Source organism: Rhinatrema bivittatum, chromosome 11 (assembly GCF_901001135.1).
Source record: "Rhinatrema bivittatum chromosome 11, aRhiBiv1.1, whole genome shotgun sequence".
Lineage (NCBI taxonomy): Eukaryota > Metazoa > Chordata > Amphibia > Gymnophiona > Rhinatrematidae > Rhinatrema > Rhinatrema bivittatum.
Genome location: NC_042625.1, coordinates 68,390,975 through 68,414,343, shown reverse-complemented (window position 1 = coordinate 68,414,343; position 23,369 = coordinate 68,390,975). Strand labels below are relative to the sequence as shown.

The 23,369-nt window shown below is 41.6% G+C and overlaps 1 protein-coding gene across 5 annotated transcripts in view; it reads right to left on the bottom strand.

Annotated features, from left to right (window-relative positions):
* Positions 1 to 1,432: 1,432 nt before the first annotated feature.
* The window catches only part of LOC115100866 (cytochrome P450 2G1-like), a 54,325-nt gene continuing 32,388 nt past the window's right edge, over positions 1,433 to 23,369 (bottom strand). For all 5 annotated transcript variants that reach the window (XM_029619879.1, XM_029619878.1, XM_029619876.1 and 2 more), the window contains 6 exons: positions 17,728 to 17,888; positions 16,769 to 16,945; positions 6,278 to 6,419; positions 5,303 to 5,490; positions 4,381 to 4,522; positions 1,433 to 1,944 (listed from right to left, as the gene is read on the bottom strand). In XM_029619879.1, the coding sequence (XP_029475739.1) occupies positions 1,766 to 1,944; positions 4,381 to 4,522; positions 5,303 to 5,490; positions 6,278 to 6,419; positions 16,769 to 16,945; positions 17,728 to 17,888 (989 nt within the window). In that variant the 3' untranslated portion in view covers positions 1,433 to 1,765. The remainder of the gene's footprint in view (positions 1,945 to 4,380; positions 4,523 to 5,302; positions 5,491 to 6,277; positions 6,420 to 16,768; positions 16,946 to 17,727; positions 17,889 to 23,369) is intronic.

Sequence of the window (23,369 nt, the reverse complement as noted above, 5' to 3'; positions counted from 1 at the left end):
ACCATATTTAAACGGGACGGGCCCAGAAAACAGCAAGGTAGGCAATCAAACAACGCCGTGAGGAAACAACAAAAGAGTAGATGCCCAAGAGTCTTTTCCAAATCTTTAATTGGTAGATACGTATGTAATTAGTTAAAATAGCCCGACTCGCGCCGAGTTTCGCCACATTTGAACTGAGTGGAGACCGCACACGCTGACCCGCAGAAGCACGTATGCGGCACCATTAGAGAATGGAACCAGGAGAGGCTTAAGCGCAATGGTATTTAATTAAGATATGTCTGTGCTGCGGATGTTTTTGAAATAAATTGAGATTTATTCAGTGAGCTCTCATTTAAGCCCCTGAGGCAGCCACTGGAATGTGGCGAAACTCTGCGCGAGTCGGGCTATTTTAACTAATTACATATGTCTCCACCAATTAAAGATTTGGAAAAGACTCTTGGGCATCTACTCTTTTGTTGTTTTTACCATATTTAAACACAGTTGACATCTTGCTATTCGAGTTAGCAAGGATTCCCGTCCTGCTACTTCCGCCATACTGGGGCTTCGCTTTCCTTCTGATTGACCCAGGTACCTGCTCCTCGGGGGCCTTGCAACACTCAGCGCTATCTGCTCCTCAGAGGGCCATTCTCTTCTCTTCCTGTGAGTTCCTGCATCGTACTGGAAGACCCAGTCTTGAGTCTCCTCGGTACCTGACCTTCCATCTACCTACAGAGTCTCTGTGAGTACATCTACTGTTCTTCTACCTTCATGGCACGGATTCCCGGGTTACCCTGCTTGCAGGCCACTATCCGCAACCCACCTGTCTTGTACAGCTACTTCACTGACTCTGGCCCACCCCGGTCTGCGGACCTCTACCGTAGTTGCCTGTGCAAGCTACGCCTAGAGAAGGTTTTCTTCGAACTGACTCCTAGACTCATTTCACGGATCATCATTGGCTGTACAATAAAACCTTACCTACTCTGTTGTCTTTCACTGCTGAGACCTCACCTGTTGTGGCGAGTTGCCCACAGGGCTCCTCCTTGTGGGTGGAGTCTACACTTGCCATGCCCCAAGGGCCCACTTATAGTTCAAGACACACAGAACATAACAATCTCATGTGTTACTAAATGTACACCTTAATTAGACAAGGGAAAATATAATTTAAATTAATAAATATTCCTAAGCTGCTGACTCACAGTAACTAGGCATCTCCAGGTCATCAGTGATATGCTCAACCATTCCTGATTTTACTCCTAGTGCATCTCTGGACATTTAGTTCCAATTTCTCTAAGGAAAGCAGGTGCTGCAATTCTCTAGATGCATTAGGGTAAAACTAGGGCTGGCTCAGTTGTCCCCTAATGACATGGAGTTACCTGGTCACTTTCAGTCTACCTGCCAAATTACTTGGCTTAAACAGCCAGCAGAGTAGGAATCTGGGTATCATGCACAGGGGTTGAGTTGCCAATTTTCTATTTAATGTTTCCAATTTTGTGCATTCTATTATAAATCCAAAGCCAAGGCATTCACTGATGTGTTGAATCCAGTTCCTTCCCTGAGAGTTGTCTCTGCAAACCTCACAGTCCTTTGCTTGTTTTGCAGGACGTCTCAGTAAAAGGAGGATAGGGATAAGGTTCAGCTGAACAATGTGTTCTTGAATTGATGGGTTCCCTTCTCAATCCGATCTTGTATAAACAGTGCCACATGAGGAGAAGACCTGTGCTGGGGATACTGTTGGTATCCCATGGAGTATATAGCTCCTAAGGTACAGCATGCATGTAGAATATCTTTAGCGAGGGCGCACGCACAGCAGATAAGGGCGTGGTGCACTGCCTGTCCTCAGTCCTGAGCTGAGGTCAATGTCCTTTGGATCCTTTGTAGTCGTCAAAGTGAAGTTCTGCAGGATGGTAGTGAAGATCAGGAAGAGCTCCATGCGGGCCAGGCCTTCCCCGAGGCAGATCCGCTTTCCTGGGAAAGGACATCAGACATGGATAAGGTGCTTGGCATAGTGTAAAATCACTGAGCACAGGATCATGCATTGTATTATCACATTAGATTACTCCTGTAATGACTTTCTGCATGAGGGAGGAGAAGATGTTATGAAGTAGTGATGCTCAAATTAACCCTTGTGCCGCTGTAAATGGTTTTTAGAATATCCCTAATGAATTTGCATGATATACATTTGAAGCAGTCCCTCCAATATATTTCTTGCATATTCAATAGGAATAGCCTAAAATCTCTCTGGCTGGGGGGGGGGGGGGGGGGGGCTGAGGATAGTTTGAGCATCACTGTTATAAAGTGTAACTTGGAGGCAGGTGGGAGAGGTCAGAGCAAGTTGTTTCCAACAAACACAGACCTAAAAATTAAAAACAGCTACTACATTTCAGCACCTAACTTAGGGGGTCATTTGCCAAGGTGTTATCACGGGAGATAAATTCGCAAATCGCGCTAACAGCTGTTAACACGATTTGCGAATGCAAATTCGTTATCATGTGCCGCCGGCTCATGAGAGAGAGAGAGAGAGACTTCCTATAGTGCCTATGCCCTAGACAGGTATTTGTATCCCTATCGGAGGGCTACCTAGTAACTCGAGGTGGGGATTAGGTATGAGCGAAGGGGGTTGGGGGCCACTTTCACATTCAACATGAGACATACGGAAAGAACAGTGGTCTCTAGTGAAGATTTGCTGGCCGTCGGAGTGAGGACACTCACTCCAAGAAGAGATTTGGGCAACGTTCTCTCAACCTAGCTTGTTGTTGCCCGGGGTTATCGGTGTTTGAATGATTTTAGTATATTTTCTCTCAAGGTGAAGGAATTCAGTTTTGTCAATGTTGATAACCAGTTCCATCTGGTTTAGTAGTTGTTTAATTATGTCTAGGTACATGTTAGCTAGACAATGTTTTTTCAATTGTGTCGTCTATTGGTAGAATTAATTGAATGTCGTCTGCATAAATGTAATGTATTATCCCTAGGCCTGCCAGCAGATGACATAAGGGTAGCATATATATGTTAAAGAGGGTAGCAGACAGCGCTGAACCCTGAGGTACTCCTGTTTCAAGTTTAAATTTCTCTGATAATGTGTTTTTTATCTGGACTTGAAAGAACCTGTTGTTTAGGTAGGATCTGAACCAGTTTATTGTTTTGTCACATAATCCAATTTCTTCAAGTCTTTTTAGTAGTATTTTGTGGTTTACTGTATCAAAGGCTGCAGATAAGTCGAGCATTATAAGGATATAATGTTTACTGTTATCAAAACCTCTTAATATGTTGTCTGTTAGTGAGAGAAGTAATGTCTCAGTCCTGTAGTGTTTTCGGAAGCCGTGTTGTGAAGGGTACAGTATGTTATTATTGTCTAGATGTTCAGCTAGCTGTTTCTGTACTGTTTTCTCTATTAATTTAGCTAATAATGGAAGGTTTGAGACTGGGCGGTAGTTAATGAAGATTAATGGGTCACTGTTTTTCTTTTTGATGATTGGCTTAATGATTGCCCCTTTTAGTGTATCTGGCATTAATCCTTCAGTTAGGGATAGGTTTATGATATTAGTTAGTGTTGGGGTTACTACATTGGTAATCTTTTTTATCTCAGTTGTTGGTATTGTATCGATTTTATGTGGAGCAGGGTTTATATTTTTTATCATTGATTCAACTTCTTGTTCAGATATTTCTATAAATGAGGACCATATGTTAACATCTCTTTTTTGCATTACGATTGCTTGTTTGCTGTTTTTGGGGAGTTTGTTTCTTAGGTTTAATATTTTGTCACTAAAAAATTTAGCTAATTCATTGCATTTTGATTCAGGAAGACTTTGAGGTGATTCTTGTTTGTCATTTGTGAGCTTCGTTACTATGGAGAATAAGGTTCTTGGGTTATTGGCAAACTTTTCTATTTTAGCCAGATAAATCGGAGGCAGTCAAAGCAGTGGGAAATTTAAAAGCAGCAGTTTGGCCTGCTTACTCCCAAACTTATAGGGTCATTCATTAAATTGCGATGAGCCGTTATCTCGTGTGTTAGGGCACTATCGCACGCAATCACTCCCTAACGCACGCAATAACTACCGCATCAAAATTTGAACATTTAAATTAGGGAAAGGGGAGGAGTTTGGGTGGGGTTTAGGGAAATTAGGGTCTATAGTGCTGCAGGCAATAATGTATTACACATTATCGCCCCCCCCCCCCTTTTTTTTTTATTGCGGAATATAGCAGAATGATGAATCAAGGCCTTAGCTAGACAAATTTGAGTATTTAATCTCCATCTCACCCACCACCCCCCCAACCCCAGTGTTTGAATAGACGTAATGGCAAACTCTGAAGAGCAGGAAATGCCTCCCAGCTTTTTCATGTTGTGTATCTCGGTGTGGATTTCCCTTTTACCCATTTCTCGCTCTGACTTTTCCAGAGAACTACCTGCTGAAAAGGGCATGAAGGCGTCATTCTTCTTAAAAGCACCGTTCTCATCCAAGAAGTGTCCAGGGTCAAAGCTGTCGGGGTTCTTGAACCACTTGGGATCCTTCAGAACTGTAGTCAATGCAGTGATAACCATAGTCTCCTGGAGGCAAAAATTTAAGACATAACACATAAACCAATTGTGTCTGTGGCAAAGCTAGATATAGCTGCACCTGCGGCTCCACTCCCCCTCACCCTTCCCAACCAGGTTTCCTTCCCATTATGCTAATGCCACCTTCCCTCACCTTGCGGCTCTAAAACTGGGCCTGGCTGTAGCAGTAACAATCAGGGAATGCCAGGACTGAGCCAGCGCACACTCACAAGCCCCAGGACCCCTACCCATCTCCCCCTATTAAATACAAGAGATTCTTGTGCCTTAAGGGAGCTCTGAACACCATGGCTGCGCTGCTCTCTCCGTCCTTGTTATCTCACTGTCTAAATTGGTGCTGGTGCTGTGAAATACAGATGATGATAACACATCTGCAATCATTTTTACTAGAGGGGAATCAGATCCTTCTGCAATGGAGGAGTATGAATAATCTAAAAAAACTGAAGGTTGCATATGAAAGTATTCTACAAACAAATCCTATTACACACTTAGGAGTGAATTTTCCCCAAGGAGATATTAGTTCAGCTTGAACCCAGCTTGTGCTTTATAACTAGCTACCTCCTAAAGGTCACTCCATGTCTGCGTCTGACTCCCTGTTATGTTTGTGCTAATGCACACTGGATTACTGAGAAAATAGAACGACAGCTGGTGGCCAATCTGTATATAACTCTCTTAAAATGATACGTGTTTGTAGGGTTGGGGGAGAGGGTCTTGATGACAGTGGAATTCAATGATTGTTAGCAAGCCTCGGGATTGATCTCGCATGCAGCTGACCTTGGGGATGGTGTAGCCACGGAATTCAATGTCTTGGGTAACAACATGGGGGACACCCAGGGGAACAATATCCGCAAAGCGCTGGACCTCATGGATGACGGCATCTGTGTATGGCATCTTGCTCCGATCCTCCACTGCTGGTGCCCGATCCTGTCCAATCACAAGGTCAATTTCCCGCACTACATTTTCTGTAAAAATATATATATATATATATATCTGCATATAGCTAGGAGAAATAAATATAGAAAAAATTGTGTCTGTACAGGTTGCCTTGCTCTTATTTAACCATGATGGGCCCAATAAATATTCATATTTCCACAACTGAAAAACCAGTGAGGGGGCTCATTATCCACTTTTATCACTGCCATTCTTCCTTCTTTTTGGGCCACGAAAATTTCCCTCTCTCTGATACATTTCGATGAGCATTCAGATCTATCACCTCCTCTCTCCATGGGCTCTCAAACATTGACATGGATCACGTCCCTCACTAGCCAATGACTGAAAGTTGAGTCTTTGAAACTGAACACCTCAGTGCTGCTTGCATAAATCATCCTTAGTCCCCAGTCTTGATCTCCAGCTCTACCTCTCACTTGCTACCACAACTGAAGATCCTCTGTGTCTATCCCAGGCTTTATCCTTCACTCCACCACTGCTGAGAGTCCTCTGTGTCAGTCCTAAGCTTACACATCTCTCCCCTGCCATTACAGATACTCTGCACCAATCCCATACTTTATCTCTTACTCCCCCATCACTGAGAATCCTCTGTGCCCATCTCAGGCTTTACCCCTTTCTCTCCCATTACTGAGGATCCTCTGTGACTATCCCAGGCTTTACCCTTTACTTCCCCTTCACTGAGCCCTCTGTGTCCATCCCAGGAAATTTTGAATTTTGATACAATTTTTGCATCACCATCTCTGCTAGGCGTCTGTTCCATATATTGCCTGCCTTTATTGTAAATATTTTTTGGCTTTCCACCTTTTATTTCGGGGTTCTTCAGGAGAATCAGGAAAGCATATCTCAGGGTTGTACTAGTGGTCTCAGTCCCTGCGAAGAACAGATTTAAGGTGCTCATCACCAGATTATCATCATTGAACTCAGAAGCAGGGTTCTGCTTTTCCTGTGGAAAGGTAGATGAGAGAAAATATTTCCAGCTAAGAAAAGACAAATTTATACACAAAACTCAGCGATGCCAAAGATTTATCAGTGACCAAAATTCAAAATGGTGCACATTAAATTTTCCCAACAAAGTATGAATCTGAGGATGGACTACATTTCATTATCGGTTTTCTTAGCCTTTGTACATCTACTGTCCTAGGTCACCTTAACTCCTCTGAGATCTTAACTAGGAGATGACTTTAGTTGCTTGCTGCGCTGTCAAGCTGTGTTATTTCTGGGCTAATTCATTTACTAATGCAAGTTAGTGGCTTAGGCATTTTAATTAATTTAAATTGTTTTTTTCCCTATTTAGTTAAAGTGTAATTTAAGTAACAAAGGAAACTGCTTCTGTCCATTTCTTTGGATGTCAGAAAATACTTAAGGGTAAAAGACAGCAAATTTTCTTTTGAAAGAAGTAAAATCAATTATGGTGGGCTACTGAGGCTTTGAAATTTCTGGGAAAGGGACTCTGGTTTTAGCAAAGGGTCCTATTGGCTGGAAGCCAGTGCTGTGCTATTTGCTGGCCACCACTGCCACTATGAGGACAGAGACAGTAAAGGAGGAAGGATTTTATTATAATAAACATTTCTTGCTCACTCCCATCAGACATTGTTTAATTTTAAACTGGTTAATTGCAGGAATTTGCATCAGAGCATAGGTAAGTAATACGTTAAGTATTCATCCCTTCAGCCAATAAAAAGTAAGGGATTCGATAGTAATGAAACTTTGTTTAATAAAAAGAAAGGCAGCAATGAAGTAATTCCTGTAGCTTAGTTTTTTTGGCTGAAGAGGAAAAAACGGAAAAGGAAGTGAGGTTCTTTTAAGCTTCAGGAAGTTTGCTGTTTTTAGATGCATTTTTATTAGTTTATTTTCCAGTTGGCTTAACAGTATTAAGATGGTCCTTACACCCTATTAGTTTTAGGGAATAATTGGAAGACTTGTAATGATTTTATTCAGAATATGGAGGGAATGTTTGTGTATGGTGGTGAGGGTTTTCTAATGTATGAGATGTTGGATTTGGGAGCCAGTGTAGTTCTTTGAGGATGGGGGTGATATGCTCGTTCCTGCGAGTGTTGGTGAGGATGCGTGCAACTGCATTCTGAAGCATTTGGAGGGGGGAGATGGTGATTTTGGGTAGGCCGAGAAGGAGGGTGTTGCAGTAATCAACCTTAGAGAAAATGGTTGATTGGAGTACTATTCGGAAATTGTTGAAATGTAGGAGGGGTTTTAGTTTTTTTAGGGTTTGTAGCTTGAAGTAACATTCTTTCAAGGTGGTGTTGATGAATCTTTTGAGGTTGAGTTGGTCGTCAATGATGATGCCTAGATTTCTTACGTGTTGTGTGGTTGTGATTAAGGGTGGGAGAGGGTTGTGTTGATTAGGGGTGGAGGGAATGTGTTGCAGTGTAATTATCATGATTTCTGTTTTTGTAGTGTTGAGTGCGAGGTTGAAGTTAGTGAGGAGGTTGTTGATGGTGGAGAGGGAGGTTTCCCAGGTTTTGATGGCATTGGGTAGGGAGTCAGTGATGGGAATGACGATTTGTCATCCGCATATATGAGGTATGTTAGACCAAGTTCAGAGAGGAGGTGGCAGAGGGGCAGGAGGTAAATGTTGAATAGGGTAGATGATAGTGATGAGCCTTGGGGAACTCCTTGTAGAAGGTTAATTGCTTTGGAGACATGGTTACCTATTCTAACTTTATATTGTCTGTTTTTTAGGTATGATGTGAACCAGTGAAGAGGTGTCCCTGAAATGTCAATTTCAGACAATCGATCCAGTAGTGTATTATGGTTTATGGTGTCAAAGGCCAAGGATATGTCTAGAAGTGCGAGTAGGAATGAGTTTCCTTTGTCTAGTCCTTTGAGTAGGTGTTCGATGAATGAAAGGAGGAGAGTTTTATTTATTTATTATTTATTTAACAATTTTTATATACCGGCATTCGTAGGACATATCATGTCGGTTCACATTTAACTGAGAAAGGAAATTACAATGAACGAGGATAGAGAGAGTCAACGATATTACAATGAACTAGGAACAAGGATAGAGAGAGTCAACGAGCAAGGATACAACTTTGTAAAACGAACTGGATGATGATTATGCATGTTAAGAGTAGGTATGCATCAGGATGTAAAGGATGCATGTACCCTTAAGAACTTAACATATGAAATTATTTACAATAATAATATTAAATGTAGGGGCAGGGAGAAGGGGAAGGGGGTAGCGAGGAGGGGAAAGGAGAGGAGGGGGTAGGGGTATAGGAGAACGTTAAGGCAATGGCACTTTCAAGAAAAGGCTGTTTGTAGGAAGAGAGGGGAGGGGTAGGGGAGAGGCAGCAGGGTGCTGGGGAAGGGTGGGGGGAGGGAGCAGGGGGGGAGCTGGGAAGGTGAGGGAGCTAGAATGGTAGGGGAGAGGGGGGAGCTGGGAATTTTATTTATTTTGGGATGGCGAAGGGGAGGTTGAGGAGGGGGTGTGTAGGCTGAGCGGGAGCTGAGTAAGTTCGAGACAAGACAATGACTAGGATTGGGAGGAGTTGGGGTATGCCTGTTTAAAGAGCCATGTCTTGATTCCTTTTTTGAAATGGCTCAGGGACGGTTCTAGGCGGAGTTTAGCAGGAAGGGAGTTCCAGAGGGTAGGACCCGCAATGGAGAAGGCTCTGTCCCGGGTAGTGGTAAGGTGCCCAATTTTGAGTGAGGGGGTTTGAAGGGTGCCAGCGAGGGAGTTTCTGGTGGGGCGATTAGTTTGACGGAAATGTGGCATATCCTCAAGCCAGGGGGAGTTGTTTTTGTATAATGTGTTATGGAGGATGGTAAGTGTTTTGTATTGGGAACGGTAGGAAATGGGGAGCCAGTGGAGATCCTGTAGTATGGGAGTGATGTGGTCAGTTTTCCTGGTGTTTGTTAAGATTCTAGCCATAGCATTTTGGAGGATTTGGAGGGGTTTAATAGTGGAGGCAGGTAGACCTATGAGAAGGGAGTTGCAATAGTCGATTTTAGATAGTATGGTGGTTTGCATAACAGTGCGGAAGTCGTGGGCGTGGAGGAGGGGCTTCAGTTTTTTGAGGGTTTGAAGTTTAAAGAAGCCCCCTTTTAGCAGTGATTTAATGTGAGATTTGAAGCTTAGCTGATTGTCAAGGGAAACTCCTAAGTCTCTGACACTGGGTGGTAGTGTGTAAGCTTGTGAGGCGTTTTGATTCATTTGGTGGATCGCGTCGATTGATTGATTTGTTAGGATAAGGATTTCTGTTTTAGAGGCATTGAGTGCAAGGTGGATATTGGAGAGGAGAGAATTGATGGATGTCAGGCAAGTTTCCCAATATTGCAGGGTTTCAGTAAGGGATTTCCGAATGGGAATGAGTATTTGTACGTCGTCTGCATATAAGAAAAATTTTAGTCCTAGTTTAGAGAGAAGGTGGCAGAGTGGGAGTAGATATATATTGAAGAGGGTGGACGATAAAGAGGAGCCTTGTGGTACGCCTTGTGTGAGGGGAATGTGAGCGGATTCAAAGTTATCAAGTTTGACTAGGTACTTTCTGTGGTCAAGGTATGAGGAGAACCAGGATAGGGCTGTATTTGAGATGCCTATCACCCAAGTTCCTGTGTTGAAGTACTTGCGGAAACCATATTGTGATGTGGAAAGGATATTATTACTTTCTAAATAGTCTGTTAGTTGTAGGTTAACTACTTTTTCCAGGACTTTTGATATGAACGGCAGGTTGGAGATTGGGTGGTAATTAGTCAGAACATTAGGATTGAGCTTTGGTTTTTTTAGAATAGGTTTCACCAAAGCTTGCTTTAGTGGTGTGGGAACATGTCCGAGGGAGAGGGATTGATTTATGATGTGAGCTAAGGGTGGTGACATGGTGTTGGGAATAGCGAGCAGATGTTTGATGGGGATAGTGTCATATGGGTGAGAAGAGGGCCTCATTTTTTTTTAGGAGTGATTCAATTTTGGTGGGGGTAGTGTTCACAAAAGAGTCTAGAGTGGCATGTGGGATTTTTTTGAGGGTCTTAGGGGTAGAGGAGGCTATGGGAAAATGGGTCATGATTTTTGCTATTTTATCGTGGAAGAATTGGGCTAGGTCCTGGCATTTGGTTGCAGCTTCTTTGTCGGGTATAGGTGGGGGGGGGGGGGAGTTTTGGTTAGGACAGAAACGTAATCGAATAGGGCTTTGGGGTTGAAGTGAAAATTATGGATACGTTGGGCGTAGAAGTCTCGCTTGGTTTTCAGGATGTTTTCACGGTAGAGGTGTAGGGCGTGTTTGTATTTGGCGAGTTGTGTAGGGGAGGGATCTTTACGCCAGTTCCTTTCTAGTTTTCTAAGGTTACGTTTCTGTGTTTTCAATTCTGGAGTGTACCAGAGATTTTTGGTGTTATGGGAAAGGTTAATTTTCTTGGCTTGCACTGGGCAGTTTGTCAGCAACATTGCTAGTGAGCTGGTTCCAGGTTGAAAGAGCTAGTGAGCTGGTTGAAAGAGCTAGTGAGCAGGTTGAAAGAGCTAGTGAGCTGGTTCCAGGTTGAAAGATCTAGTTTATCAAGGTCATTTGTGAGGGCAGTGATTAAGTCTTCGCTTGAACAGGGCTTTCTAAAGTAAATTGTGTTGTATTTAGTGTTAGTATCGGTGCTAGCTGTTTTGTTTATAGTAAAGTTTGCTTTGATGAGGGAGTAGTCAGACCAGGATACTGGAGTGCAGGAGGGAGTGTCTGAGCGTATGAGTTTGTTTGCGAAAATTAGATCTAGGGTGTGCCCTGCTCTGTGTGTGTAATCTTTTATTATTTGGTTGAATCCCATTGCTTGGAGTGAGGTCAGGAAGGCATCACATGAGGGGGGAGGGGTATGGTGTGAAAGTGAAAATTTAAGTCCCCAAGGATAATGGTTGGTATATTCATTGATATGTTTTCAGCTATGCACTCTATGAGGGGGGATGAGTTTGAGTCTAGGAGACCTGGAGGGGTATATACCAAGCAGATTTGTAGTTGTGGGGATTTGAAAAGCCCGATTTCAAATTTTGGCGTAGATCTAATGGTTTGTGGCATCATTTTTAGTTCCTTTTCTGGGGCGAGTAGGAGACCTCCTCATTTTTTCTTGGGTCTAGGTATGGGGAAAATGTCGTATGTGTGCAATAGGAGTTGATTTAGTAAGACTGTGTGGGTTTCTTTGAGCCATGTCTTTTTTATGGCACATATGTCAGGTTCGTCATCCTGAAGCATGTAGTTGAGTATAGGGGGTTTTTTTGACAATGGATTGGGCATTGAAAAGGAAAAGAGTGAGTGCTATAAGGCTGATGATTTGTGTGAGAGGGATAAGGATGATTGGTAGTAGGTAATTGTAATGGGTGTAGTGGTGTGAGGTGTGAGGTATAAAGTAGTTAGGAAAGTAGTGTTTGATAAGTGGGTATTGTGTGTATCAGCATGTTTAGATGGGGGGAAGGGGATTCTGGGTGAGGTTATTGTAGGTGTGAGCAGGGTATTAAGTGGGGAATTAATTGGGTGGGGTTAAGGAACCACTTGTAGATGATGTACTGTGGGAAGAAGAGTGATTGAGGAGAGTGAAATGTATGTAGGATAAGAGGCAGAGGGAGAGGGGGGTAAGTTGAAAGATATATAATAATGCTGAGGGTTTGAGGGAGAAAGAAAGAGGTGGGTGTCGCAGATGGGGCAACGCTTACGGGCGCAGCAAGGGGCAGGCTCCTTGGTCGCGCTCCTTAGGCGCGCAACACCCGGCGTGCGACGCCAGATGTCGGCGCCTACTTTTATGCAGGTCGGTCGTCCTCTTCTGATGATGTCGTCTGAGGACGGGTTTTCGTTGTGGCGGGCGTGTTCAATTAAGGAGTCCGGAGTCATAGGTAGGCCACATGCGTGCAGAGAGGATCGATTGTGGGTAGGGCTGCACGAGTACCAGTCATGTACATGTGTCTGCACTGATTTTGCTTCTATTTATTTATTTTTATTTATTTATTTATTTTAAAACATTTCTATACCGTCTTTCAAAAGCGAATAGCTGACCAAAACGGTTTACAATAAAAATATAAAAAATAAACAAGAGTTTTTAAAAAAATATAAATAAAATAAAATAAGATAAATAAAATAAAATAGGAGATAGTATCAACTAAATTAAATGAATAAAAATAAAATAAAATAAACTGAAAACAATAAAAAACTATAAAGCAAAAATAGTAGAAGTAGGAAAAAATACAATGAATTCATTAAACCCTAAATCTAATAATTATCTCCTTAATAATTAAAGTTAACTATACTAGATTTTTTACAAAGAATGAAGTAAAAAATCAAGAAGAATAAAAATCAAACTGATGAGAACAAATCTAATGTCCTCTAAAAAATGTCCGCTGCAGTACACTGATGTTAACAACTGTAAATAGTATAAAACAGTGTGTGACGCTTCAAGGTTAATTATGAAATCCTGTACCTGAATCCCCAAACGCTTCTTTAAACAACTGTTCAGAAAAAAACTTAAAACATGGCTCTTCCGACAAGCCTACCCTGATTAAGTACACTGACTTCTGCAAGTATCTTGCCTACGCCTTGTATATTCCTGTAAATAGTCCGTTGCAGTTTTATTTATTGCTTTAATTCCTCCACCTCCTGCTCTTTGTATACTCCTCCTTGTTCGCCCTCCCTGTTCATTGTAATTTCTGCCTTTAAAGTTACATTGTAAACCGGTATGATGTATGCATACTAATACCGGTATATAAAAGTTTTTAAATAAAATAAAAATAAATAAATAAAACAGTGTATGACGCTTCAAGGTTGATTATGAATTCCTGAACCTGAGTCCCCAACGCTTCTATAAATAAGTGAGTTTTTACTGATTTTTTAAATTCGGTATGATTCACAATTTGTCTCAACGTATTAAGGAGCGAGTTTCAAAGTAAGGGACCCGCCACCGAAAAGGCTCTTTCCCTAGATAAGTTCAATCTCACTAATCTCACTGTAGGAACATCTAACAAATTTTTACTGGCAGATCTAAGACTTCTCATTGGTTTATATAACCTAAGTGTGGAACATAACCATGTTGAATCGGAGTTATGAATTAACGAATGAATTAGTGATAAAACTTTATATTTAACACGATATTTAATTGGAAGCCAGTGTAATTCAGATAAGATGGGTGTGATATGGTGCCTCATTGGCGAGCCTGTTAATAAACGAGCTGCAGTATTTTGAATCTGTTTTAGTGGTTTTAGAGTAGAATCGGACAAACCCAAGAAAAGACTGTTACAGTAATCCAATCCCGAAAATATGAGGGATTGAAGAACTGTTGGAAATCAGATTTAAACAGAAGAGGTTTTAACCTTTTTAATGTATGCAATTTGAAAAAAAGAGGTTTTTACTAGGTGAGAAACATGATTTGTTAAAGATAACTTAGAGTCCAGTTGTATTTCCAAGTTACATGCAACTTTTTAAATTTCTATAACCTCATTTCCTAATATGATTGAAGGCGGTGGACTATTTTACCGGGTTTTTTATTACACTTAGTAATAGAAACTCGTTTTTTTTGGTATTAAGTTTAAGTCTGCTATGACTTAACCACTGCTCGATAGTATTTATGTATAATTTACATAAAGAGATGGTATTGGCCCATTAGGATTTATAAGGGACAAAAAGTTGTATATCGTCTGCATAGATCTTAAATTGAATATTTAATGCTGATAGAATTTGACACAAGGGCAACAGATAGATGTTGAATAACACTGGGGATAAAGAAGACCCTTGAGGAACTCCTGTAGTTTGGATATAGGTTTGAGATGATTTGCCCTTAAACCTTACTTGATAGCATCGATCAGTTAGATAGCTGCTGAACCAATTAAATACTGTATTTTGCAGTCCAATCATTTGGAGTCTAGACAAGAGAATCTTATGATCCAGCGTATCAAACGCAGCGGATATATCCAACAGTATTAGCATGAAATCTGTATTCGAATCGAATCCTCTAATATATGTATCAAATGAGGAAAGCAACAGAGTTTCCGTTGAATAGCCTTTTCTAAATCCGTGTTGATTTGGGTGTAGTATATCATGTTCTGTTAAATATTCATTCAGTTGGTATAAGATGCATGATTCTAACGTTTTGGACAGGGAAGTCAATGAAGCAATCGGTCTAAGATTAGAAAAATCGAGGAATGATGCTGATTTTTTCTTTTGAATTGGAGTAATAGAAGCTTGTTTCAATTGATAAGGACAATTTCAGGATTCTAACGATTGGTTTATTATTGAACATATGTTAGGACAATGTTCTCCTAAGCCTTTAAAGACAATACCAGAGCAGAGATTCAGAGGAGAATTAGAAGGCTTCTGCTTATTTATTATTTTTTGAACTGTATCCACTGAGATTTCTTCGAATGAACTCCAATTATACAATGGGGTAGAATCATTACTAGTAATAATAATATTTTGTGTTTTTATTTATTTCATTTCATTTTTTTCTGCTCCAGCCTGTACCTGTCATCCCTGGAAGTCCCTGTAGTTGTGTTGGCATGTTAGACATGCCCATTCTAAATCACACGGCTGAGAGCTGGAGTCATTTATGTGGTCTCTCCCATACGTGGAGATTTACACTAAGATTTTTTTCTCATTCTGTGTCTGTAGGAAAAAGGAATCTTAAGGGTCTGTTTCCAAAGGGGCTACCTATATGTCTTCCAGAATTAGGCAGCTGGATCAGCCCCTTTGAAAACTGACAAGGGCTCAGTGACTAAATTTAGTTGTCAGGATTCACTAGATAGCTCAATTTAGGTGCTGTCAATATAGGAAACCAAGAGTAGGGTCAGATCAAGTATGGGGAACTTAGGTTTCCAAACATAGGGGCAGGTATAGCTGCCCTAAATGTAATCAATTATCCCTGTGCTCCCAGACCGTCATTCTGCTCACTAAAGTCCTGCCTCACTAAAGTCCTGCCTCACTAAAGTCCTGATCTTAAAGTAACCCCCCCCCCCCCCCCCAAGCCAGGGCAGATCTCCCTCATCTAACCCAATGCAACAGAGACCCTTTAGTGACTTCCCCTCCCTTAAGAACATAAGAACATAAGAAATTGCCATGCTAGTCAGACCAAGGGTCCATCAAGCCTAGCATCCTGTTTCCAACAGTGGACAATCCAAGCTACAAGTACCCAAACACTAAGTAGATCCCATGCTACTGATGCCAGTAATAGCAGTGGCTACTCTCAACTTGATTAATAGCAGTTGATGGACTTCTCCTCCATGAACTTATCCAAACCTTTATTAGAAGATCCCAGTCTGTCTCCCTCCCCCAAATTCCTTCCCCATTCCCTAATTCAACAGGGCTAATGGCCCTTCTCCTCCCTCCCACCTGCCAAGTTAATCCGAAACCCCTTGGACCCCACTTTCCTGTCTTGCAACACAGACACTATGCCATCCTGCAATCCCCCAAATGCCCCCCCCCCAGGGGCGGATTGGCCTATTGGGGGATCGGGCATCCCCCAGTGGGCCAGTCGCGCTAGTTACGTGGTCTGCTGAATGCGGCCGTGTCAGAGCCGCACTTGGCAGACCACGTGGTATCTCCTGGGCCGGCCTGGGCAGCGAATCCCTGGGCCGGTCTTCATCCGGAATCCACCGCTGCCCCCCCCCCTTGGGAATCTCAGTTCAGAATTACAGAGTTCATCTGTCTTTTCCCGCAGGAGGGAAGTGATCGCCTTCCTGCACTGAGTTTTCTGCTACTAATTGTCTATTTTTCACACTTTTGATTTCTCTGGCTCTTTTTCTGATTATTCGCAGCTACTCCCTTGCCAACTTGTGTCCCTTATCTCCTGTACATTCTTGCTAACACTTCCATGCATATCTCCTGTAAATACTCCCACACAGCGTTTATTTATATCTTGTTGATCAAGTTACTATGTTACTATTGTTCTACCTCTTCTCTACCTATCCTTCCTCCACTATCCTATCTACCTTCTATTATTATAACTTTCTACTCATTGCCATTATCGTTCAACCAGTTATTTTGTTTAATGTAACGTCTATTCCATTTCCTCCTCTCTATCCGTTCATTGTAAACCGATGTGATGTACATACGAACTTCGGTATATAAGAACATAAGAACATGCCATACTGGGTCAGACCAAGGGTCCATCAAGCCCAGCATCCTGTTTCCAACAGTGGCCAATCCAGGCCATAAGAACCTGGCAAGTACCCAAAAACTAAGCCTATTTAACACTATATAAAAGTGTTAAATAAATAAATACTTGATAATCTTAGCAGTAAACAATGACTTCCATTGCAGGGATCACTCTAGCATAGGTCATTGGGTGGGTTGAAAAGATCCAAATTGTTATAAAGACCATTACCTTCTCCATTTTAATGAGAAAACAGTCGATAAAATCCCTGGGGCAGTTGGGATCCAGGGACCTTTCATGCACTTTCTTCTTCTCTATGATAAACTCTTTCAAGCATGTCATGTTTTCAATAACACGCAAATGAGGTCCTGGTATATACTGCATAATATGTGGAAAAAGATTAAAGATCTGCAAAAGAAAAAAAATAGATTGTTACAAATATTTTACAAATCACCATTAATCTCATAGGGAAGGGGTGTGGAGGCTTAGACCTCTGGTGGATGGTAAGTCAATAATCATTATTATTATTCAGAGATATGTATTGTACTGTTTTCATCCAGATAGGGTCCCATGCATATTACATAGTTACATAGATGGATAGGTTAAAAGAAGAACAGAAGCCCATCTACTTCAACCTTCCCCTGACTGCCCAATGTCTCTCTCTATGGGGTATTCCAGAGGAAGACAAATTCCCTTCCTTGCCCCCCCCCCTCCCCCCCGTGCATCTATAACCAATTCTGCACCAGTGAAACAAATTCTATCAAACCCCAAATCTGGCAATCATCTCAGGAACACCCGATCAACATTTTTCCTTAGAGTACAGTTTTATCATCAATATCTTACTCATCTATCCATCATATTGCTTGTGTTATTCCCCCATTAGGCCATTTACTGTGGGTAAACAGTGTTTACCGCGCAATAAATGGCCTAAAGTGGTTTAGTAATGAGCCCTTTAGATTGGAAGCCTTCTGGGATAGGGAAAATCTAAATTTTCTAAATGTAGTCTGCTTTGAAGTGTCATAAAAGATGGAAAATAAATTTTAAAAACATTATTAAATGTTTATTATGTTCCATTTGTAGTTGACAAGGGAACCATTGGCCTCAGAATTGACTGCAAAGATCTCCCCATGCCCAATTAAGCAATTATAATTACAACATTACCACCTCTTTATAAAGCTCAGTCCCTTTACCTGAGAAAAGGGGGAATCGAGCAGCTTTGAGAATTCATTTAGCAGTTTGAGTAATTTAAGGAATTTCTCGTCCTGGTAGTCAAAACGATACCCGAAGACGATAGAGCAGATAATGTTGGAGATGGACCGGCTGATGTAGAAGGTGGGGTCAAAGGGTGAGCCTGAAGCAGGGAGAGAGAAGGGCATCAGCTTTCCTCAGAAAAATACTTAGTCACATATGGGCCAACACAGGTAGCTTCTTGAAGGTGGGGAGATCAGATCCTGTATGAGGGGGCATCTGCTGGTTGGCCCAGCTTCCAATTGACCTCACTCTCGGTGAGAGTTGCCAATAGCTTGCATATCGAAGAGCGGGCTGAGCCAGTCCTGGTTTTATGCCCACCACACTGAGGGACTTGTAGCTCCTATTTTTCTTTCTTTCTTATCTTGGCCCAGCAGTTTCCAGTTTCCAAGTCAATCAGAGCTACAGAGCTGTAAACATGGGAAATGCTCTTTATGGGGATAATTTTCAAACAAGTGTAAAGTCTGTGGCTACCTTTCACCTACAGGCTTTACAGTCATTTTCAAAGAAAAAGTGTGTGCACACTTTCACTTTGAAAATTACCCCAGGAAAAGTACCTGCATGCATTGCCACCTGCTAATGTGTGTGGATAGCTGTTTCGGGGAAATTTACATGCATGCGGATAACTTTAAAACATGCGCGTGTGCACCCATATATACATGTATATAGGAACGCAAATTTGCTTCTGTATTTTAGAACCTGTCAGGTGAATTTTAAAAGCCCTAAGCATGCCAAAGCCAGGAGATACATGAGTATCTGAGGCCTGTGTGCACCACGTGTATTTTAAGAAGCACTCGAGTGCATGTGTCTCTGCCGATACGCACACAAATGGAAAAGGCACAAAAGGAGGCAGGGTCTTGGCAGGCACTGGGTGGACACTGGGCGAGACATGGTTGGTTTGGGTATGTAACATGAATTGTGTGTGTAAGTATTTATGCGCCAAGCGTGCACCAGGTCCCCTACCACATAACTTTACTTCTGCTATGGATGGTGTGTAATTGTGAAACAAAAAAAACTATGCAAGTTAGCAGGGTTTTAAGAGTTGGGGCTAAAAGGGTAAAATGGAGGCATATTAACTAGGGTGGTTAGGAAGTCCTATCCTTTACCTGGGCAAACTGGGAATGGACTTGGGAAACTGGTAACTGCAACGGTGTATGTATCTAATAAAGTCTCCCCACTTGCGCGGTAGAACCAGCATTTGTGTGCACATGCATGTGATCATATAAAACTGCGTGCACATATACATGCGAACAGTCAAATTGTACATGTACACTCGTGCAGTGTTTGAAAGTTACCATCTGTGCGTATATGATATGCGCAGGTAATATAATATGCACAAATATGCACTTAAACAGGTGTGCACATGTAAAACCGCATGCCAGACAAGTTCCAAGTTATCTGGATGAATAGCAGCACTTACCCGGATAACGTCTGATTATCTGGCTAAGTAATGGCACAGCCACTACTTAGCTGGATAAGTCTGAAAAAAGCGCTACTTCTCCATCTAAGTAGCCATTTCATACATCCAGTTAAATAAGATAGCCTGATAAATCTGAGAAAAGCTCTTAGCCAGTCTTAAATGCTTACTTAACCAGCTAAGGGCCTGATTCATCAAGGTATTTTCCCATAGACACAGAATGGGAGAAATTCATTAGTGAATCAGGCAGTAAGTCAGATGGCAAGATAAACAGCGTTTTTTTCAGACTTAGCTGTCTAGGCAGCGGATTGAAATTACCAGGTTTACCAATTCTTCCACCAGTTTGCCCAGTCCTTCTCCAGGCCATCGAGACTCTCCTGGTTCTTCAGCCTCAGTTCCCCACAGTTCAGCCAGACCTCCCACTCAGCCCATAGTACAGAATAACACATTTACTATCACTTACGCAGCATAATTAGCAGGTGTAAAATTAGGCCAGTAAATTGGTAAACCTACACATATAAGTGTCTTTCAAAATAAGAACATAAGAACATAAGAAAATGCCATACTGGGTCAGACCAAAGGTCCATCAAGCCCAGCATCCTGTTTCCAACAGTGGCCAATCCAGGTCATAAGAACCTGGCAAGTACCCAAAAACTAAGTCTATTCCATGTAACCATTGCTAATGGCAGTGGCTATTCTCTAAGTGAACTTAATAGCAGGTAATGGACTTCTCCTCCAAGAACTTATCCAATCCTTTTTTAAACACAGCTATACTAACTGCACTGACCACATCCCCTGGTAACAAATTCCAGAGTTTAATTGTGCGTTAAGTAAAAAAGAACTTTCTCGGATTAGTTTTAAATGTGCCCCATGCTAACTTCATGGGGCAACTTACGTGCAACTTACGTGCACAAACGTGGGCCTTAGACTGTCCCATTTTTACGCACGTATAAACGTGGGGATATTTAGTGTTTATAAAATGTCATGTGCACAAGTAGATGCTACTTATGCATATTTATGCTAATTTTTACATGCATAACTCTTTGAAAATTCACCTCTTTTCTAAATTTAAAAAATAGTCTGATTTTTTTTTAATTTTATCAATTAAAATGCATTACATTGTCAGATGAATTCTGCAAAAGCAAGGTAAACAATGCAAATTTTAAAAAATGTTCATCTGATCTAAAAGAAGAACAATGGATTGTCAAATGCTGGTTAGAAAGTTAGAAAGTTATGCCATCCTTATTTCATTTCAGAAATGACCTCTAGAGATTAAAACAGGAAAAGCAAATGGTTTATTAGATGTGTCACTACTATATTAACCCACCTAAAGCTCAGTTAAGTGTTATTTTTGAAAGAAAAGGTTTCCAGATCTTGGGCACATTAGGGTAAAAATCCACTGTATGCACACGCTAAAGTAGTCACATCCACCCGATCAAAGAGGCAGAAGACACGCAATATTGCACCTCTTTGTGACTAACAAGTGCTTAGCCAGACAAATACATCCCTTCTTTACTGAAGGAAAAGTCTCCTGCGGCTCACCCAATAGTATAACTGAAGGATCAAAAGGCAGTTTAGTACCTGTGAAGGGATAAAAGCAAGTAAGAATCTCAGAGCAATATCCATGTCCAACAAATATGAAAAAAGGTACCCGTACTCCCACATTCATGCGCAGGGGCGGATTGGCCTATCGGGGGATTGGGCATTCCCCGGTGGACCGGTCACACTAGTCATGTGGTATCTCCGGGGCCAGCCTGGGCAGCAAATCCCCTGGCCGGTCTTCATCGGGAATCTGCCGCTGTTCATGCCAACACGTATCATGACCCATTAGACCTACCTTTTTTAATTTATCTGGGATATAATACCATTGATACAGGATATTATAATCCATTTTCCTGAGTGGCAACCAGGGCCGATGCAAGGATCTGTAGAGCTCTAAAAGAAAAATGTAACACGCCCCTCCCCCCCCCCCCCCAACGCACCCTCAGTTGAATGCACCCTCTGACAGTGGTAGATATATAGAGTTATGGTTTCCACTCCGCTATTGCCCTCTCCATAATACTTTCCCATTTCCTCTTTATTTTTTTAATTGCATCATCATTTTCTTGTAATAGCAAAAGGTTATAATCGTCTAAACCTAAGGAAAATGGTCAATTCAACAACGAAAGATTGCTTTTACAGATTACAGGTCTTAAAACGACTTAAACCTCTCTTATTCTTCCACGACTTCAGGACAGTCCTCCAAGCGCTACTGTTCGCCAAAATAGACTACTGCAGCGCCCTTCTACTAGGACTCCCCAAATCCACTACCAAACCTCTTCAGATGATTCAAAATGCGGCAGCAAGATTGTTGACCAGCACCAGCCGCTACGAACACATATCACCAATTCTCAGGAACCTACACTGGTTACCAGTAAATTACAGAATTCTATACAAATCAATCACCTTAATCCATAAAACCATCCATCATCAACTTCAACTTGACCTAGAAATACCTTTCAAACTTTACTCCTCTAACAGACCAACTAGAGACATTTACAAAGGCACTCTTAATGTTCCACCCACTAAAGCTACACGCCTCGCTACGACCAAAGACAGAGCCTTTTCGACAGCAGGCCCTTCCATCTGGAATAGTATCCCATCAAACCTCAGACTGGAGCCATGCCTATTAACTTTCAGGAAAAATCTTAAAACCTGGCTCTTTCTCCAAGCCTTCCCTGAACCACCAGACAATCACTAGCTGGCCTTCTTTCTTACCCAGTCTGTCACTCCGTTTCTCAAAGAAAAAAAATAAATGGACTCTTAGACTTCAGATTAAAGCACCGTTCTTAAGTTTGTAACTTGTACACTCTACGGTAAAATTACTTTACTGGCCTTTTCTTCTTTCCAGCTTGTTGCAAGCTTCCAAGTTCTCGCCCCCTGTTGATTGTAACTTTGACTTATTCCTGCTTTGGTTATCTTTCGTTTACGTGAATTTGTTACTCTAGTTTTTTCCCTTTGTTAAACTGTAAACCGATCCGATATGGTAATCTACTATGAAGGTCGGTATATAAAATTGTTAAATAATAAAAAAATATAACAGGAATTTTTAATGGACACTTTTTGGAGAAAGCCTTTAAGTTGTAGGTATTGAAACACAAGAAGGCTATTAGTATGATGAATTGAAAGGATTTCCCCTTTTGTATACATCTAACTGACCCTGTCATGGGCCTGATTTTCAAAAACATTTACACACTTAAAACTGGGTTCTAGTCATGTAAATGCACATTACCCGTGTAAGTGGACTTTTGAAAATTGCTACACTATATGCTATTGAATTGTCAATAGGTTTTACCTGCATTCAGTGAACTTAATGTGGGGAAATGGGCTTTTGAAAATTGCTACGATAGTATGTTACATTTCTACATGTAACTCCTTTGAAAATTCACCTGAATTTGTATAAATGTTAAGCTTGCTCAAACCCTGCTCCTCAAAATGCCTCTTTTAAATGTGAATAAAAATACGAGCTTACAGGAAGAATATGTTTACCTGTTTATTGAGCAGACAATTTTACAAGAGACCATCATACCGCTGAAACACAGTTTTCCCCACATAAATCCATTTTAAAATGACCCTGTTTAAGAGGTGAATTAAAAAAACCCGGCGTGTGCATCAGTTAGGGGATGCGTGCACAAGTTAGGCTCGTGTGTGCCCACCGCATTTTAAAAGCCACTTAGATACATGCGTATCTCCCACTGCGTGCACAGCTCGCTACAATTGAAAAAGGGGTGTGGTCTGGGCAGAGTCTGGGAGGAGTATGGGCGGTCCAAGGCTGGGCCGAAATATTTGCACACAAATACTTACTTAGCTGAGCCCACTCCCAAGTCAAGTGCTGCATAAGTTTACTTCTGCTATGGAGGAAGTGTAAGTTTAAAAGCAAAAGAAAACTAGCCATATCTGAGGGGCTTTAAGAGACTGGGCTAACTGGAAGGAGTGAAGGCTATTAAACTAGGAGGGGTTTGGAGGACCTAGCTTTTAACTGGGCGAACTGGTGGAAAACTGGTGAAATTGGCAATGGCATGCACGCGCATCCCTTTTAAAATCCCCTGACTTACATGATATAAGCGGGATTTGCGTTTCAGTGCTCCCACCCACTTAAAATTAGGCACACTTGTGCGCGTAAACAGG